At 31.2% G+C, this 21628-nt stretch overlaps 2 protein-coding genes across 2 annotated transcripts; one reads left to right on the forward strand and one right to left on the reverse strand.

The window, feature by feature from the left end:
• Positions 1-889: 889 nt before the first annotated feature.
• On the forward strand, positions 890-3309 carry LOC129880327 (U-box domain-containing protein 19-like). Its single transcript, XM_055954307.1, has one exon. It carries the CDS (start codon positions 999-1001, stop codon positions 3054-3056), a length of 2058 nt encoding a protein of 685 aa, XP_055810282.1. The 5' UTR covers positions 890-998; the 3' UTR covers positions 3057-3309.
• A 333-nt stretch (positions 3310-3642) lies between these two features.
• Positions 3643-6121, reverse strand: LOC129880328 (receptor-like protein kinase ANXUR1). The gene is made up of 8 exons (XM_055954308.1): positions 5446-6121; positions 5296-5352; positions 5089-5199; positions 4903-5010; positions 4473-4691; positions 4274-4389; positions 3929-4189; positions 3643-3852 (listed from the first exon to the last, which is right to left on the reverse strand). The coding sequence occupies exons 1-8, from the start codon at positions 6095-6097 to the stop codon at positions 3643-3645; spliced, it is 1734 nt and encodes a 577-aa protein (XP_055810283.1). The 5' UTR covers positions 6098-6121.
• Positions 6122-21628: the final 15507 nt, after the last annotated feature.

A 21628-nucleotide genomic window follows, 5' to 3' on the forward strand; every position in this document is an offset into this window, starting at 1 on the left:
CCTTTTCAAGTCTAATTAACTTCAAACATAAACTAAATGCAACTATGTGTTTACTACTCCCTGTTTCATAGTAATTATTCATCATACTATAAATAATTATCCTAAATTACTTGTCAATTTATCTTTATAATTAAACTTTTAAAGTATAAAAAAGTTTGTAAAGTTCTACAAAAAAATCTTTTAAGGGTAAATTAATAAAACTAACCTTTTTATTCATGATTTCTTAAGGGATGTGCAAAGGGACATATAAACAACTAATATCAGAAGCTGAGCTAGTAGTCAGCATGCGGGTTCAATCGAACTCAATAAATTTTGCTCAAACAATGTATTTGTGTTAATAAATTCATTAAATATATATAAATATTAACTTTAAAACTCAGTTATTACTATTTAAAATTACTATTATAAAATTAAAAATCTATAAAATTAAAATTCTAATTTCGCCTAACAAAAGCACCATGAGACGGGGCTTTTCTCCCAAACATCTCCTTCCGCACGAGTGGCTATCGCGCCTAACCTTTGACTAATATAGAACTGAGAAAGTACCTATTACTTTGCATGTCAATAATGTCTTTTCTTTTTTTTCCTTTCAACATGCCAATAATATCTCTAGTACGTTTATTATTAAGTGTCGGCTATGTCCCTTCACGTACCCTTCTTCCCATGAGTCATAACTATACTTTTTATTATTTTTATGAAAGTCTCCACGAAACCCCATTTACAAAATATCGTTAGTCAACTCTACGTCTCAAAATAATTGTCACAAATTTTGACCATTCGATCACTAATCACCCCTTATCTTCTAACACGTGTCTCCATACATTTTTTGCAACTAACCTATATATAGAACCAACTACTTTAACATATCTCATACACAAATCTACTAAAAAGAAGTTCACATAAATCCATACACACACTTTTTTCCCTTTTGTTCATATATACTTTTAGATTTGATCTGTGTGTTTTCTTGATTATTGTTATTTATTTATTTTACCTCAATGATCAACAAATCTAACGAATTCATTCGCCGGATTTTGAATTTTCCGGCTATTCGTCCTAGTGAAACAGTATCTTTTTCTAGCCTTGTTACATCTTTGGTCCAATTAGGCCAAACAATATGTGAATACAAGTCAAGAACTTTTTTTACCAATAAGAAGAATGTTAGAAACTCGATTCGTTTAATTGAGGATATTCTCATTGTTCTTAAAGAAATCCCAAATGGGGTTTCAAGAATTGCTAATTCAAGCATTTTGAGCTTATCTGAGATCCATTTTATCTTCCAGAAGTTTCATTTCTTGTTGGAAGATTGTAGCAGAGAAGATTCAAGAACATGGATTTTAGCGAAATCCGAGGATGTCTCTTGCCAGTTTCAGATGCTGGCAAGAGCTGTTGCTGTGGCACTTGATGTTCTTCCTTTGGAGGAAATGGATGTTTCTGTGGAAGTTCAAGAAGTGGTTGAGTTTGTTAGAAGTCAAGCTGTTAAGTTGAAGTTTGAAGTGGAAGTGGATGATAGGAGAATGCAAGTGAATGTTTTGAAGATTTTGGATCAACTTGAAGATGGGATTGTTCCAGAATCAAGTGATCTGAAAAGGGTTCTTGATTATTTGGGGATTAAACGTTGGAGTGCGTGTAATAGAGAAGTTAAGTTCTTGGATAATGAGATTTTCTTGGAGGGAAATACAGGAGAGAAGAGAGATATGGGGATCCTTAGTAACTTAATGGGGTTCTTGATTTACTGCAGGGGAACTCTGTTTGATGTTTTGGATAATGTAGCAAGTAGACAAATCAATGTAGGCAGTTATAATGCAGATCAAGTCATTAGGTTCTTGAATCTTGATGATTTCAGGTGTCCAATTACATTGGAGATCATGAGTGATCCAGTGACAATAGCCTCAGGTCACACGTATGATCGGTCTTCGATCATGAAATGGTTCAGAGCTGGAAATTCTACTTGTCCGAAGACTGGTGAGAGGCTGACAAGTATTGATTTGGTTCCTAATTTGGCTTTGAAGCTCTTAATCAAACAGTATTGCTCCGCGAATGGTATTCCATTTGTGGAGACTGGTAGGCGAAATCGCGACGCTGTAAAATTTGTTGGTTCAAGCAGTGTGGCTAATGAGCAGGCTATGAAGTTGCTTGCAAGTTTTCTAGTAGGCAGGCTAGTTGCAGGAACAATGGAACAGCAAAATAAGGCTGCTTTCGAGATTCGTTTGCTCACTAAAATAAGCATTTTTAACAGGGCTTGTTTGGTGGAAGCTGGAGCACTCCCACCTCTTCTGAATCTTGTTACATCAAGGGATTCCTCTTGTCAAGAGAATGCAATGGCTACTCTACTGAACCTCTCAAAGAACTCTAAATGCAAAAGCACAATTGTTGGAAATGGAGGTCTGTTCTTGATACTTGATGTGTTGAAAGGAGGTCTAAAGATGGAAGCTCGACAGCACGCAGCTGGTACATTGTTCTACCTTACATCAGTAGAAGAGTACCGTAAAATGATGGGAGAAAATCCGGAGTTCATTCCATCACTTTTGGAGCTGCTAAGGAATGGCACTGACAGAGGAAAAAAGAATGCCTTGGCCACCATTTTTGGCCTCCTAATGCGCCCCGAAAACCACTGGAGAGTAATTGCTGCTGGATTAGTCCCCTTGGTGGTTAATCTGTTGAAATCTTTCGAAAGGGAAGATCTCATTACAGATTCTTTAGCAGTTTTATCAACACTTTCTGAAAGGCTAGATGGAGCAATGGCTGTTCTTTATGCTGGAGCTTTGCCTATTATTGTCAATGTTCTAAGTTCTTGCAATTCAAGGGCAGCAAAGGAGTACTGTGTCTCATTGTTGCTGGCTTTGTGTATCAATGGTGGTGCAGATGCAGTTCCTGTTTTACTAAAGAACTCATCTCTCATGGGACCTTTATATTCCCTCCTGGCTGAAGGTAACTCAAAAGCTAGCAAGAAAGCTAGTACACTCATCAGAATCTTGCACGAGTACAACGAGAAGACCTCTTCTGGATTGATCACTCCAGTTTTTATAGAGGATCAATTCATTAATGTGTGGTAATTATTTACAAGCATTCAACATGTATATATACACCATGGTGTAGGATGCTTTAATGTACTTTTCCTTTACTGGTGATATAGGCTCATGTTTTTAAGAGCTACTCACTACACTGCTGCAGCTTCTGTTTTTTTGAATGAAGCTTTGTATAGTTTTACTTGTATCTCTATACTTTATGATGTTAATGTGAATTGTTGTTATGTAAACATCAATCGTTGTAATCTTCGACTAAATAATAAGCATTGTCTTATCTGAATCAGTTGGTGAAAATGTACAAGCACTTGTTTTATCTTTGCTTGTTCAGTTTCATTCCCTGGTAGGCACCTAATTGAGATAAAAATGTGTATAAGAGGAAACTGAAGTGACTGTACCTTGGACAAAGGCGGATCTTCAGCGAGTTCAATGTGAACCATGTGAAAAGAAATTCTACTTGTGTATTGAACTCTCTCTGAACCTATTGACTATAAATTCTAGATTAGCCTCTGAATTCTTGGGTAGGATTAAAACAGAAGTGATTTGTACATGAGCGATTATATTCGTCAGATACTCAGATTCAATCTCTGGACAAACCAGATAAAGAGAATGTGCACTAAGGGTAGACTGACTCAACTCTTGTTGATAAATCAAGAGCCTCTTCGAGTTTAACAACCACCTGTTCCATGGATGGTCTTTTCTGCTTAAGCCCTATGCTACTCAAAGCTAGCTTAAGAACAAGTTCAAATGCCTCCATTGAGAATTTCCCCTCCAGTTTGGGATCAGCAAATTCTTTGATGTTCCCACCTTTGATCAAGTTTTTAGCCTACGTTTCAAAAAGACGCGTTAAAGAAAAAACTTGAAAGGAATGGAAGAGAAAATATAGGAGTTAGTATGTTAACCATTTTACTTAGAGGCATTGGATTCTTCAAATCCAAGTTGATAACCCTTTGTCCAGATAAAAGTTGTATCAGTACTATCCCAAAGCTATAGACATCACCATAAGAATTAACGTGACGGTTCTTTTGGTACTCAGGATCAACATAACCAAAGGTTCCTCTCACTTCTGAGCTAACATATGAGTGTCCAATGCTAATAATTTTGGACAAACCAAAGTCAGAGAGTTTGGCTTCAAAGCTGGCACACAGAAGAATGTTTGCAGGCTGCACATTTCACCAAAAAGGAGAAACATACCTGAGATTTTGTTTTAGAAAATGGAAGACAGATTTCTTTTACCTTGATTTTACCTTGATATCCCGATGAACAATTGATCCTTGAGGATACGAGTGGAGAAACAGGAGACCGCGGGAACAGTCAAGTGCAATTTCTAGTCTTCGTCTCCATGAGAGATATTTACTTTTATCTGCTCATCAAGGGTGTCGAAATCAGTACACTAAACAATTTAGGCCAAGAAATATCCCAAATGTTCAAAGAGCAAAAACATACCAAATAGCCATTCGGAAAGATTTCCGTTGTGGCATAGCTCATAAACTAGAAAACATTCATTTGGTCCATCATAGTGGCCTAGCAATGACACAAGGTTCGGATGTTTGATATGCGAGAGGCTTGTAACTTCTCTAACAAATGTTTCCATCTGCTCATCTTTAATTATGTGCTTAATAGCCACATGTTGTCTATCTGCTAAAATGCCTTTGTATACTTTTCCTGTAAAACACAATCATTGCAATATCCAACTTACAAAAGGAATCGATCCACAAAGAGAAGAATTTGAAGGAGGGAAGTTACACTTCTGTAGATATCATATTCTGATTTATGCAGGTTACTAATATCAAGTTTTTGCAATGAAACTGAGGACCTTTGATACTTAAAACAATGAGGAGTCGGCCAACTAGTACAACATTCGATTTTGCCTTACCAGCTATGCCTTGACCTATGAAGTTGGACATGCTCAGATTGTCAGTCGCGGAGTAAATTTCTTTAAGTGATAGTCTACGATAGCTTGATGCTTCAGAGTAAGATTCACCTGATACCACCAACATGAAGCAGAATTAGAATAAGCTAAAAGCCTCAGAATAATGATTGTTATGTGTAGAGGGCTTACTATATCTTTCACTTGATGGTTTAACTTCAGCCTTCCTTTTCACGTAGATCCACAATGCAATGATTATTACTAACACCACCCCCACCACACCACCAATTAGAATCGAAAGATCTGCGTATTTAACCAATGCTTGACAATAAAAACACTCTTTTGTCCTGAAACTCAGCAATATCAGTATTTTTTATGAATAGGGATTTCAAGATTTACCAGTTTTAAACTTAGTTCTACGTCTCGTTTCACTTCCACTCTCATCTGCAGAAGATGCTGCACAGTACAATGATCAATCAAGATCATAGTTAATTAATAAAACTTGGAAGACAAAAACTTAAATATGTTTACAACAGGAAGTAAACTTGCCTAAAGGGAGAGAATTGTCTCCAAGGCAATGAAAGATTTTGTCAATCCAACTCTCATCAGAAACTCTCTGACTTGTTAACAAAATCAGCATACTAAATCTACAAATGTCATCTTCAAGTTTCATCGAATCATTTTTCGACGTGGAAGCTATTTCTCTCCATGTCCTCAAACACTTACTGCATCCCTTAGTAAGTCCTCCTTCTGAATCCATTAGCCTACAATCATCTCTCATACTTTTCAATCTGCTTCCTAGCTCATTCACAACGTCGATCTCTGAATAATCTGAACAGCCTCCTGCACCACTAGTCAACTTTTCAATGCCACAGCTAAAACTATCATAACTATTGTTATTCATCAAAGTTAAGCAGTCCATCTGTTGTGTGGAATTGAGAAAGATAAGTCTTGTTTGGGTAGTCCAACGCGCCAATGCTCGTAAATATCTGTTGAAAGGTAATCCACAACAAGGGTGAGTTAGAAAACCATCCCAATTGTTGTCTAAAGTTGTACAAGCCTCCCCTGATGATGATGATGAAATGTTAATATCCAGGACACATTTGTTGAAACTACTATTGGTCTGAGAAAAAACTAAGTCAAATGATATGGAGAAAAACATGATGAACATGATTAATGCTGGTGCTTTGAAGCAATTCATATTTCTTGAAAGGCTAAAGGGAATTTTACATTAAGGGTGGAACATAAAATCTTTGATCATATATTAACACAATCAAATGGAGAGCTATTTAACTTTTCTTCTTAAGAAAGAAAAAGTCAAGTAAATGAAGGAGTACTAAAGAGAAGGCATTTAGCTAAAGAGGGTATTTTTCTTGTTTCCCATTGTAAATCATAACATTATTTAATGGCGGAATATATCGACACCCCTTAAACTTGCTATGAATGTCATTTAGACACTCGGATTACAGTTCCACTTGAGCATCTAAACACATAATAAAGTGTTCTTGTTAGACACTTCCTATTCAAATTCTGGAAAAAATAAAGTAGATAAGTTAACCACATAAAATATGCTTAACATCTTTTAATTATATACATCAATCTTGAGTAGGTTTGAGGTTTTACGACTTGATGAGGATAATACAGATAATTAAAGAAAGTGATATTTTTAAGTGCTTAACTTATTTACGTAATTGGTGCTTGAGGACACACGCAAAAACTTTTTGAAAAATTTAAGTCGAAAATATCTAATAAAAATACTAATCATTTGTTCATATGCTCAATTAAAAATATCATAATTTGAATGTCTAGATGAAATTAATTGAAAAATTTAAAAGACTGTCCATGTATTTCACGTTATTTAATCAAGATATGACATAAGACAAAAACAAAAACAAAAATGTGAAAAGTTCATTAAAAATCTAAGATTTTCTGCTAATTTAACATTTGTAGATTAGTAAGTTAAGTAAGATGTCATAAAAGACAAATGCCGGACATGTCAAAATAAGAAAAATATTGAAGTTTAATGTCACCTTGTGTTGTAGTGTTTGGTTGACGAAGGACTCAATCTTACACCAATAGAAAATTCCAATTGTTTTATCAAAGACTCAACTAAATAACCATCTGCTAGATAGTTAGAAGTAGGGGCATTAAAAATCGATAAATTGAAAATTAAATTGAATCGATAAAAATATTTAATATTTTTTAATTTGATATGATTTTAATTTTTAATTTTTTTTAAAAAAGACAAAATATAATTTGGTTTTAGATTAAAAAATAAATAATTGAACTAAATGGATTATGTAAATATCTATTTCAAAATTATATTATATAAAAATAATAATTGAAAAAATTTACGGTAATTATTAATCTTTTACAATCTTGGTTCGTAATCTAGGTATTTGCATTTACAGTAATTCGGTTTTTTTTTTTTTTACTTTCTAGTTTGATTTATAATTTTTAGGTTGATAATTTTAAAAATCTATTTCATGCTCAGAATAACTTCTCTTTTAGTCCCTTGTTTGATTCAATTACTGTCAAAATATCTTATACATCATACCTAGATCTTAAATTTTATTTTCTGCCCAAAAAAAGAATTCATCTTACAAAGTAGGGTTGTTCATGGTTATAGTTAAAAAATCAAATCAAACCGCAATCCGAACCAAATCGATTAAAAATACTGATTTTTGGTTTGGTTTGGTTTGGTTAGATTTGGTTTTAAATTTTGAAAATCGATACTATTTTTTTTGATTTTGGTTTTACTAAAAATAACCGCAAAAATAACCAAATCGAACTGAGAAATTAAATATATAAATTTCATAATTATTAATATATTATTCCTAAATAAAATATATATTTTTTATTAAATTTTAATTAACTGAAGTTTTAAATTTTGCCATTTTCTCAAGCCCAACACTAAAATTTTGGTGTATAACTTTCTTTTACTCTTCTCCTGGGTAGTTCCTCAATTGTTGAGCTTGGGGTTATTTTTTGCTATAAAGATTTGATCTTTTGATCTTTGGTGTATAATGACTTTAGTATTATTTAACTAAATCACTTTTTTGTGTAATAATAACTCTAGCATTGCTTAATTACTTAATTGAATCCATAATAGTTTTCCTATGGATTGTTCATATACTCGGTGTTTGTATCTGTCAAGATGTATATGTCTTCAACAACCTTATTATTTTCAAACCGAAAAAACCAAAAAAATTAAACCAAACCGACAATAATCAAATCGATGGTTTTTTTTGTTTGATTTGATTTGGTTTTAGAAATTTAAAAATCGATTAAATTGATTTGGTTTTCATTTTAACTAATAACCGATCCAAACTAAACCATGAAGACCCCTAGTAAAAAGAATATATGATCCTTGGAAATGACTAAATTCCGGGACAATATAATGCATACGATTTTTTAGAGGAAGCTATATATATAACTTGATTTTATATATATATATTTATTTATTTATTTTGTTTTTTCTTAAAGAATAAATGATTTGATAGTGTTATGAAGGAAGAAAATCTGGAAAAAAAATTTGAAGTGATGAAATAATTAATTTGATTTGGCTCCAACATTTATGTCACGATCCAAAATGGATCATGAATGGCACTCATACTTAACCTTCTAGGTGGGAGAACCAATGATACAAATCTCAACTTATAAAATATGACAATAATGCAGAAGCTCAACTTATGAAAGTAAGAAAAAATAAAACCACTAAAGCTTATTAAATACGTTTCCCAAAATCTGAAAGTCATCACATCAAGGACATCTAATCTCCAAATATCAAGTCTAAGAGTATCAAACACCAGAATAAATAAATAAATAAAATAGTTTGTGTCCGAAAACTAAGGATATCATGCCATGACTAAGAGAAAATCCATATGAGCTAGGAGGATAGCTGTCACGATCCAAAATCGAGCTATGATGGCGCCTACTACCACCCACCAAGTAGGCAAGCCTAAACCCAAGGACATAAATTTGCGGAAGACAATAATTTAAATATAATGGTAATAATAAAGGATATCAGGAATAACATATAAGAAATGAGCCATATCATAAACTTGTAGTTCGATACAAAATATACAAAAAAGGCCCGAAAGTAACCAAGAAGACAAACTAACACAAGACCAAATCCCCGGACCTGGTGTCACCTATACAGGAGCTACTAAGTACAGAAAGGTTATATATACAAGAGAACTGACTAAGCAAAATACAAAACATAAGTCAGTATAAAAGAGGGAAAGCAGCAAGTCTCGGGATGTCAGGAGCTCACCAAGATCCAAGTTGGTGATAGCCAAAGGAGATCCAACGCTAAGGTAAGGTGGCTCTTACTGGGAGTTGTTTCCAGAAAAGATGTAGAAATATAGTATGAGTATCAAAACACGGGGTACTCAGTAGGCATTATAGGCCGACTAAGCTCAGAAGGATCATACATATATATATATATATAAGCAGTAAGAAGGGTATAACAGGGTCTAAATAGAAGATCAAAGGCAACCCAAACTGTGAACACATACAAAACAATAATCAAGCTACCACAACAACTACCACCCAATCTATAACTCACACAAAGTCAAGTGCAATGCGTATGTGGCCAATGCAGAATAAATCCAAAAAAAATTCGGAGTTGTCTCACCGACTGTCCCGTGGACCTTCGAGACAACTGCGAAACCCCGCCTCGGCTTATCAGAAAAGTAAAATTCGAAATTTAATTTGCGAGCCGCTGAAACTTATCAACATATGCATTATCAATTGAAAATGGTACTTTTCCTCGAAAATTAAGTTTTCATCAGTAAAATCAGTCAAAAACCGTTATCCCGCTCCCTTGGAGCTCAAATCCATAGAAAAAATATAGTATATCTCAAAAATAGCCCAAAACCTTTTTATTTTCAGAAATTAGATGTGAGTATGCCATGATCATGTTTATGCACCAATACAATCCAATCAATATTTTAAAACAATCCAACTCACGCATATAACTGGATAAAACACCCACTACAGCTCAAAAGTTCTAACCTAGCAGTCCAAACTCATGGCCTTAGGCTCAACAGTTTAATCAAAAAGGGAAATAAACAGCAACCTAGCACAAAAGGGGAACACAACCCAAATGTAACAAACAAAACACACACCAGCTAAGTTTCCCACCACCTAGGAGCAGTCTAAGGATCTAAGCATCAATTAAGCCAAAAGTCATCCTAAACTAAGGCTCGGAGGCTAAAACACAAAGCTAAATAATCTGAAATGGCCAATGAATCTTACTAAGGATCAAGCATACCTACAATGTAGTCCTAACACCATCCTAACCATCAAAATAATCAAATATATACATGACCAACTAAGCCAAGTCTAAAAAAGTAAGCCATAACCTACCTCGAAGCTGAAGTCGCACTCAAACCTTTACTTGTGTGCTTTTACTTTCTGGAGAGCCTCAAATTGTTGCCAAGCTATCAAGAGTGGAACAAGCAAGTCAAAATGAATTCAATGACACCCATATTACAAAAAAGAAAACCAAACAAAATTCAGATAAAAAATTGACCCTCGAATCGAAGTTACACAATTACGAAACAAAACCCGTCACATGCCCAAAAGTTGAGCAAAAATGGAGTCCAATTCGGACCTCAAATGGTCCAAATACCATTCTTTGAAGACTAGAAATCAAGGGATTTGGGGTCAAGAACGAAAATAAATCATGGATTTGAAGGTCTAATCAAGTTAGAAAATGGAAGATAATTACCTTTGAATCATGCGATTCGATTAAGAAAAGGGAGAAATCACCTTGGTCTGAGCTCTCTTTAACAATAAGTTTTGTTTTGAGAAAAAGAGAAAGAATGGGAATTAAATCTCAGCGATCTTCGCAAAATCCAAAAAAAGTTCGCTTAAACGAAGAAAAGTTCGCAAAAGCGAACCCCGCCTAGGGGAGCTTGTCGCAAAAGCGACAGCCCAATCGCAAAAGCGACTACTGCTTAAGAGATAGGTTGGTTGCTTAAGCGAATCTCGCCACAGGGGTGGCCTTCGCTAAAGCGACCCCTTGATCGCAAAAACGGGCATCGCTTAAGTGGCCAAGGGTCGCAAAAGCGACCGCACCACTGGCCTGCAACTTCAACTTTGAGCCTTAAGCTCACAACTTCAAATCGACCCTCGAAAATTATTCGAAGTCCAAAAAACGCAAACCAAAAGTGCAAACAACTTGTAAACGGCATATCAAACTCAATGGAATCAACGAAATGACCAACGGGGGTCATCTCGTCGAAATGTTGATCAAAATCAATACTAAATCAAGAAAAATCATAAAACACCCAAACTGCCAATGACTCATTTCGAGCACCTCGGGAACCAAACCAAAGGTCGTTCTAGATCAAACTTGATATTTTGGAGATAACCGTGCTGTCGAAATTTTAATCTGAGCACATTTTTCAAGAATGTTGATCGAAGTCAAACTTTGGCCAAAACTTTAAAGTTAAAACTACTAATCGCACAAACTCAAAACGACAATTCCAAAACCCAAACCAACACTCATTCTAGACCAAAATGGCTTTTTCAGAACCGATGAAACTAACGGAATCATCATCCGACATCAGAATCTTTGAATGTTGACCTAAGTCAACTCTTTCAGTCTTAAACCTCAAAAATGGCCAAACCACCTCAAAACTCAACCGAACACCTTAAAGAGCGTGTCCCATCCTAACACCACATAAAAGTTACAAGGAAGCTACGGAAAAGGGCAAACTGGTAAAAACACATAGAAGCACATAAATGACCCCGAGGGTCATTACAATAGCTCACCCTAGAATCTATTATACTTGAGACTGGTTAGAGCTGAGGGTGAGTCGAAATCGATGGTACACTCGTTGTACTTCAAAAAATAATACAAAGAAAAATACAAGTAGATGTCAGTACAAGGCTACATGTACTGAGTATGTATTATCGGCAGACTCAAAATAGAAATCAATATGCATAAAGTAATAGCAGGAAATCAACTATAACACTTAATATGTGACAAACAACAAGATTAAGATCAACTGACAACACAAAGAAACAATTACGTAATCAGTCAATAATACCAAGAGTATACATGAGGACTCAGGCCTCTACACCACGATCTGTTCGAAAATCCGTTATTTGAGATTAGATAGTATTAAGTCATTTAACTTGTTTTTCTTTAATATTACTATTCCAAAACGTGACACTCGATCCAATAATATCGTGTCGACTCATAAAACCCGATCAAAATATATTATGCTGGCTCGTGGCACCCGATTCAAATATATCATGCCGGCTCGCGGCACTCGATTCAAATATATCGTGCCGGCTCGTGGCACCCGATACCATAATATAATTAATTCATCATTCTTTATTATCACATTCCACTTCATTAATAATATTTCATCAAGCCTTTTTTATTCAAGACATCACTTTTGATAGAACAAGTTCAAGATTATGGATTTCACGGTCTTGAAATTTCAAACCAATCACAACAACATATCAATCATCCGAACCATAGCAATTAAATGCATAGAAAACTTCACAACGTTACTCAATGACTATCAATTACTATTTAGAGTCTGTTTATTATATAGAATAAACCATAACCTACCTCAACGAAGAATCGAAGTCAAGCAAACTAATTCACCGGTGATTTTCCTTTCTTCTATGCTTCAGAACGTTCCCAATCTGAAGCAGTTTGCAGCTGCTTCCATCGTCCGCAGGTAAGTTCTCTCGACCAAATTTTTTTTTAATTTCTTTCTTCTACAGATAATTGTGAACCTAAAGTAATCAACCCTACTATTTATTTTAATAAATAAAGTGGTATAGGGTATTAAATAAATTAATAATTTAGCCCATTAATTAAATTAGTTATCTAAATTTACCCCTCAAATAAATAACCGTAGTTATCAAATAGTCCAAAATACCCATTAATAATTTACGAAATGAGTATTTTATAAAATAAAAAGCTCTAGTATACAAAACGACCTAATGGGTCGTTACAATTTAAAAAACGGACTTAGTGAATTTGACATTGCAGCAGTTCATTTTTTTGGATGTTTTTTTTTCAATTTTGGCTAGCTCAAATCTCTGCTAAACAATTCAAATTTTAGATATGAACTTCTCTCAATTTATAAAGTCTTTTAATAAATATTCACTCAAAATAATTCACTTTTATTATAAATTAAATTTTAAAATTTAAGCTTCAAAACATTTTAACGGCGAACAAAGAATTGTTGGGCCTTTTTTATTCAATAGGTCGGTGTATTGGACTAATTGCATAGTGGAAAGTTCCAAAGTTGGCCAATTTAACTCATCTGATTATAATTTGGATAAAAAGACATTAGTTTTCTGGTTTGAACTCACATGTTTGGTCAATAATATTTGTGTAATTTACATAAATCTCATAGTGTTAAGAGTTATAATTATATTTTTCTATTTTTTTTTAAATTACAAAAATTTCTTAAAATTTATGAATGTATCCGAGAGGGGAGGGACGTATCAGAGAGGGGAGAGATATATCCGAGAGAGGGATATGGATGTATCGACAAGAGGGGAATGGTGTATCCGAGAGGAAATTTTTTTTAAAAAAAATTACATGATAGAAAATTTTAAAAATTATTGTAAAATAAGATGTGTATTTAAGTAATATTTTCATAATATTAGTATTAGAGTAGGTCCATCAATGTTTGGGGTCGCTACTCAAAGTGATAGCTTATTTTTCAGGAGTGGAGGCTTGAATCCAAGAAGGATGGTAGTCATGATCAAGCAGGGACTATTATTATGTGTCAATTGTTCTCCATTAATTAAAAAAGAAATATATATATCGACATAAATAGCCAATAAATATATATCTTTTGAATATATGATGCACATAAAATATACAATTTTGACACAAAATCATATAGATTTTAATATATATGACTAACAAATATAATTATTTTTAGTCGATCGGTCAAATGTGTAACTACGCTAAATGGAGTCTCCACCTCATAAACTAATCTTTTGGATTGTTACTCTATTTGGTCTTTCACCTAATTTATTAAAGAATTTTACGATTTAGAAGTTCTAATTATAGTTTACATGGATAAGGTTTTGAGTGATTTTGATGGGAAGAATTCGAGCAGATTATAAGGAAGGAAGAAGAAGGACAACGTGTTTAACATGGCACACACGTTACATAAATACATGTGATATACATATGATATATTGTGGATGTCACATTTTATTTTATTTTGGTTTCCACTCGGTGTCCGGAGTCCTCATTGGACTTCAACTAAATTCGGATCACGCATTGCAGGGCTCATTCGGGGGTGACGCTCGTAACACGATTTTATCCATACTTAGGGTTCGAACCCGAAGCCTCTAATTAATGGTGAAACATTCTCATCATTGCACCACAACTCATGTTGGTGATGTCACATGTATATATGGATATGTATATATTTTCCTTTTGTAGATAGTTCGATGAACTAGTATTCTTAGAAAAACAGTTAATCTCACTTCTTCTAATATAAATGCATGCATTGTATCTTTCTTCTTTTTCCTCAAGTGGCTTAGCCAATGATGAAGCATGAGAAAGAATTTGATCTGTGGGAACTGAACTGACACCTCTCAATTGTATGATTTGTGAGTGGAGATCTCTTAGGAATACAAATCATGAAAAGACAATCACCACCCTTAGGGCTCGTCGATAGAAGGATAAGGGATAACTAATTTCATAATAATTATTATCATACATTGAAAGTGAAATAACAATCTTGAAATAATTTGTTGTCAATTAAACGAAACCTAGTTAATTAGTAGTAAATGACAATTACAATTATATATTAAGTACAATGTCTCCACGTGAAATGTGTGAAGATTTTGTCCTCTTCGTCTAGAACTATGCTTAGAGTAGTGGAGGGAAGGGACGAATTAAAAAATTTTGCAAAATGTATTATATACCCAATTTATTTTTATATACACAATAATAGACCACGTGAAAAGAGGTATTCCATTGAATTTCTTTGTTAAAAAAATTATATATTACAAATTAAATAAGATTACAATATATTTTTTGGTCACATGTATGTTGTTACTATATACATGGTGCAAATAAGATTACGCTAAGAAAAAGTTTTGGTTATATATGTGGTTGTGTTGAATATTCATGAGGGAAATTTCTACTATATGGTCAAAGACGATTCATCAAACAAAATCACTAAAGTAAGTTATTCCCAAAATAAATAAACACATTCAAAATTTTCAAATCGAAGCAACAACCAAACTTTCATTCTCTTTTCTTCTTCGCACATTCGATCGAACATAGGGCCAATTTGCGTAAAAATTTAACATATGGATCAATTTAGATAGTACTCTAATTTCAATTGTATTTGTGCATAATTATTCCTTAAGTTAATTGATAAACATGGATTACTACTACATTTCCCATGACAATGTGTTGTTTTGGACGGCCTTTTGGCAAGTCAATGAGACTTCTAAAAGTTAGATTGATAATTGAAATAGGTGTGGATATGAGAAATTTCATAAATGACATTTATAGTTATAGTTTGAGTATTTATTATTCATAGCAAGAGAAGAGAGGCAAGCGAGATTATGAGAGAGATTTGAGGGAAGAAGAGAGAGAGAAGAGATGCTAGATACAAATTGTATTCGACGAATACAACTTATATCAATGAATATAATATGATACATATAGGATGATACAAGTTGTATTTGATACATACATGTTGTATCACTTTTATTCATTTGTGATACAGAAATACAGATTGTACTCGATTCATACATACCGATACATACAGGCTGATACAACTGTATCACTTGTATTCATTCATGATATAAAAATACTAGTTGTGTCACTCGTATTCATTCGCTCTTGTATCGTTTGTATTTATTCGCGATACAATAATACATATTGATACATGTTGTATTCAATACATACATACTTATACCATTATATCACTTGTATTCATTCGCTCTTGTGTCACTTATAATTATTTGCAATACAGAAATACAAATTGATATAGGTTGAAAAATACATACTGATACAAAATAGTATGTTGATACAATCATTAGAGTAATACAATTGATACAATTATCTTCTTCTTCTCCTTTTTTCCTATGTATTTATTTTCTGTATTTGAGAGAATACAATTGATATAATTGAGTTGTACGTCTTTGTTGTGGAGTATCATACAATGAAATACATAATACAAAGAGAGCAGCGGATCGGAGTGGGGAGAGAGAAGGGCGTGAGAGAGGCGACGAGAAAAGGAAAGAGGTGAGAGGTGAGCGAGAAAGGGAGGTACCGAAGAGAGGTGAGCGGAAAAGGAAGATAGAGGAGAGAGGTGAGCGAGAGAGAGAAATGCTAGAAAAAAGTAAAGTATAGTTATAAAATATTTTTTAAAAAGTATAGCTATGATTGTAAAATATATAATACATGATTGCTATACCATGTAAAATTATCTCTAGATATCCATTGCTTCAAGTGGCGTATCACATATATCTTTTCATAAAATTTGGGCTTAATATATTGATAATTTTTAAATTTGTCAGTAAATTTTATTCGAACACTCGGATTGTGACTTATTTCAATTTAGCACCAGAATACATGGTAAAGTTTTCATGTTGTTTTTCGTTCTTCATCACTTTAAGTAATAAAATCATAATCAAAAATATCTTTGACATCGAAATAACAAACGACTTTTCGTTAGGCATAAGTTTATATTTTCATATAATAATATCTCATAAGTTATATATGCCGTAAAAAGCATAACAAGTTATGTCTTTGACGCTAAAAAAAACAACTTTTTCGCGATACAAATCATATACTTATATCATAATATTCAATAAATTATGTCGTAAAAGAAATAACAAATTATGTTGTATGTCCCTGACACCCAAATAGCAAATAATTTTTTTGCGACATAAATTTATATGTTCGTATCATAATATCTCACAAGTTATGTTACAAAAGCCTTAACAAGTTATGTCGTATGTGGGTAGAGCATAATGTATTTTAATTTTTTAAAAGAAAAAACACCACACAAACCCCCAAAAAAATCTCTAAAAATGATAAAGAACATATACCACAAAAGACAATTTCAATTTCTAAATACTACAATAAATTCTAAAAAATATTAGTGATTTCAGTTTTCCTTTTGAAAAAATATATAACGTAACTCATAAGTTTATATTTTGAAAACAAAGATCCGTTATTTACAATTTTATAAAAATAAAAATATTCATACTCGACATAAATAGATTATGTGTACCATGTGCAAGAATTATATTAAAAAATAACTAGTTGCTACTATTATTGATGCTTTGGACAAGTGAATCTCTTAAAACTTAGGTGCATTGAAAAGTTTGTAATATCATGTAATCACAAACATTTATTTATGAAAGGAACATATAGATATACGATTTATTAATGCGGCGTCTTAGGATATTGTGATATTTTTTTTAATTATGATTTGCTCATTTTGTAAGATTGTGTAAGAGTTGAGGAAGTTTTGATGGTTTTTACAATTTATGGTTTTTTCATGTTTATGAAGAAAAATACAACTTAAGAAACCTAAATTGCATATCCAAATAAAATTTCAACCTCAAATCAATTTGCTTTTGAATAATGTTCAAACGAGCCCTAAATATTGTCCAAATTACACGTTTGACACTCGCAATTCGGAATGTACCACATAAATTAAAACAAAGAAAGTACGTGAATAACTAATACTTGCATAATTATTACTAAGTGGCCATTTGGTTACTGGCTAGAGTCATGCAAGTATTAATTATTCAGGGTTTAGTTATGTAGATATTAGTTATACGGGATTTAGTTATGTAGAGTTTTAAAAAAAAATTAGTGAGCTAATTATTATTTCTTAATTTCAAAATGTTTAGTGAGCTAATATTTATTATACTCATTAAAATAAATAACTATTTAAATAACACATTAAAATTTAAATAAATACCAATAACTAAAACAGTAAAGTAAATAACAAATAACTATTTAATAATTTGTATTGAATAGGATTAAGCAATCAAGACAAAAAAAAAGGGTAAATGTGTATTTATTATTTTAATACATATATAACTAATACCACATAACTTATTCCACCTTCTATCCCACATAACTTATACATAGATTCTCTCATAAGTTATGTAAGTATTAATTATGTAGGATTACAAAAAATACAACCAAACATTGTATAAAAGTAATAAGCGAATAACTTTTGTCCTATTTGCAAACCAAACATAAAATAAAATTAATACATGAATAACAGCTTTGTGTTTATCCATAACCAAACGACCCATAAATGTATAACTCTAACCAACAACCCCTTATAATTAGAAACAATACTCAGTTTTAATCTTAAACACCTAAAATAACACTCCCTCTATTTTAATCTAGTTGTCTTACTTTTATTTTTAATCCATTTAAATAATAAATGTATTTTTCTTTTTTGATAGCTCTTCAATTTTAATTTTTTACCTAGCATATTTAAGACTTGAAGATTAAATAATATTTATATATTTTTAGTTTAAGAACATACTAATATTTAATTTTTTCAAAATTTTTTTTTTGTGTCAATTTGAAAATAGACAAATAAACAGAAACCAAAAAAAGTAATTATTTTAATTTGTTTTTAAGTTAAAAAATAATAAAACTAAATTAAAACCCAAAATATAATTATTTTTAAAAAGCGAGAATTAAAAGCGGAATTGTGTATAAGGACAAAAGCATTGCGCACGGGGAGCGTGGTAAAGAGCTGCGGCATCTTCTTCTTCTTCTTCTTATACTTGGAAAAAGAGTCACGAGGAATGAAAGACACGAAGCACTCTTCCTACGTGCTGTGGGCTCCACATTACCCATTCATGCTGTCACTTTCACGCCTCTCCTCACCCTTCTACCATTTTACTATTTTGACCTTCAGTGTTTTTTGTTTTTTTTTAATTTTAAAGGAACATATTATAGTATCAAATTTAAATTTGATACTAGGATTGCGCATGATACACAGTATGATACGATATTTGAAAATTTCGGTTCGATAATTTAGTTTAAAATATAATATTATTATTATACTAAATTAATTTGATGTTTTAAAGTTTGATTTTGATATTTTGTGATACGGTAAATTAATTATCATAGTTTAATCAACTTCAAATTATATATGAATTATAATAAAGAATTATGATTTCGATTTTTCAAGAAATGTCTCAATTAAATCATTAATCTTACATATGTAAAAATATTCAAAATAAATTACAAACAATTCTCTTTGTTACTTGATCACCCCAAAATAACATTCAAATTGAGATATAGTAGTTAAAGTTTCAATTTTTTTGAATTTTATGGTATTAAATTAAATAGCAAAAATATTTTTGAATTTTATGGTATTAAATTAAAGATATGTTAAATATATTAAAATGACTTTTAATTCGTGGTTTTAAATATATCATGTTCTATAACCTTCAACTAATGATAATCGAATACAAGATTAATCTTTGAAAAGTATATAAATTGAATATTTTTTTTAAATGGACTAAAAAAAAAAATAACCCAAACAAATTAAAATAAAAGAAAGTACTTTCTTTTAACGAGTTTAAAATGAATCCATCCTTTGAGCTGATCGAATTAAACTTTAGTACTATATCAAATTATTGGTTGTCATTCATATTTATTTTTTTATTAATAAAGTCATTTAATTTAGATTATTTTATTGATAAAGTTATTATAATTTAACTAAAAGGATAATTACATAAATCTTCTTTCAAATTTGATTTTGTAACACACACTTTTTATATGGTTTATGATAGTACGTTTAGGTGTGTCAATAACTTTTTTTAAAAATTTATTTTAACTGATGAATACTATTCAAATTTTTTAAAAATTCAGATTAGCTGTGCAAAAACAAAGATCAGATTAGCTGTGCAAAAACAAATTCGTGCAAAAACAAAGAATTTTTTAATACCATAAAATTCTCTTTGTTACTTGATCACCCCAAAATAACATTGACATACTAGCTTTTGCTATTTTTTTTATGTGAATCATCTACTTTTATATTTATATCTTACTATAATTTAATAGAATGTTATGATTCAATTGTAATATTTCTTAAAAGTTGTATAATCTTTTAAATAATCATTAAAGGTACTAATTTAATTATTGTTCAATATTAATTTATCACATAAATTAATTCGAATCAATTAGGAAAATAACATCACTGAAAAAATATATGATGATTTGGCTTTTTTCATGTTTAAAAAAATATGACTATGTAATAGTTCATGTTTACTGCGAGTAATAATATAAAGATTTAAAATATACAACATAACCATTTTAATTTATATACAATATTATGAACTCAACTCTGTCAGTTAATTACCAATCACCATTAATATATACATTAATTCTTCTCTTATTTATTGCACATAATATTTCTACATTAATAATAAAATATTTTTCTCTTAATTAAAGAAGAGAAGTTAACAATAATAAAGAATTATGATTTCGACTTTTCAAGAAATGTCTCAATTAAATCATTAATCTTACATATGTAAAAATATTCAAAATAAATTACAAACAATTCTCTTTGTTACTTGATCACCCCAAAATAACATTCAAATTGAGATATAGTAGTTAAAGTTTCAACATCTAAATAATTAGTTACTATTTTATATATTTGATGGTATTATATAGTTACATATGTAAAAAATTTATATGTAACTATATATTTTGGTACGGTGTTCGATATATTAATTTTTTTTAATAAATATTAAATATCGTATCAAATATCAAATTTTTTAAAAGTGCATATCAAATACCATAATATTTAAATTTCGGTGTCAAAAATTTCAATTTCAAAATGGTATTCGATATCTACCATACCATGTCCACCTCCAGAAGATGCTATACTAATGATAAATTTGAACTCTCCACTTGCTAGTTCATGTTATATGATGTGATATAGCAATTTGCTTTTTTTTTTTTTGTATTATTGAGTCATAACAAATTAATGTATTATTGAGATAAAGCGAATTCCAAATACTAATTAATCATTGATACAAAGTAAATTTTGAAATTTTTTGTTCTTTGATAATTATTCAAATTATTGCTATGTTTGATAATTATTCGATTTTTTCTACTTTATGAAATCGTATGTCATTTTAATAGAAAAAAACCTATTGAATTCAAATAAAAAGTGGGTGTATCAATCATGCTACTTTTTTTTTTTGTTAAACAAGAAAAAGGAAAATATTAGTAATTTTTGAACTATGAATACAAAAATATAATATGAGTTTAGGTATTATCTATTTAATTTTAATAAATTCTTCATTATTTTCAGAGGGTCTTGAATATATGTGTTTAAAGAATCGTGTATGATATAAAATATTATCCAATAATTAATATTTTTTTACTGTCTCAATAACTCAATAGATGCCATTTAAAAAAAGTTCCTGTACCATTAACGAGAATCAAAATATTACTACTATAAGACATGATAAGTTTAATAATCTTACAAGAAAAAATGATTAATTGAAAAGCATATTTGGTGAAGGCTCATTCAATTCTATGAAAGATTTTTTGAAATCCATCTTTGTTATAATAATAACATTTTTTTTCTTTTTTATCACATTACAACATGACCTATCACTTACGAGAAAAAGTAATTAAAAAGCTTTTGAAACTATATTAATATTATGTCTTTTTTTGTCCAGATAGATTAGGAAAATCTAACTT

The sequence above is a fragment of the Solanum dulcamara genome, chromosome 2, assembly GCF_947179165.1.
Source record: "Solanum dulcamara chromosome 2, daSolDulc1.2, whole genome shotgun sequence".
NCBI classification, from domain to species: Eukaryota; Viridiplantae; Streptophyta; class Magnoliopsida; order Solanales; family Solanaceae; genus Solanum; species Solanum dulcamara.

What these genes read in the sequence shown, in the direction of transcription:
- LOC129880327 (XM_055954307.1), top strand. Translation starts at nt 999, where the DNA reads ATGATCAACAAATCTAACGAATTCATTCGCCGGATTTTGAATTTTCCG.
- LOC129880328 (XM_055954308.1), bottom strand. Translation starts at nt 6,097, where the DNA reads ATGAATTGCTTCAAAGCACCAGCATTAATCATGTTCATCATGTTTTTC. An exon ending in ACCATCAAGTGAAAGATATA is followed by an intron (nt 5,011 to 5,088) that starts GTAAGCCCTCTA and finishes TGGTGGTATCAG; the next exon opens with GTGAATCTTACTCTGAAGCA. An exon ending in CAATGCCTCTAAGTAAAATG is followed by an intron (nt 3,853 to 3,928) that starts GTTAACATACTA and finishes TTTGAAACGTAG; the next exon opens with GCTAAAAACTTGATCAAAGG.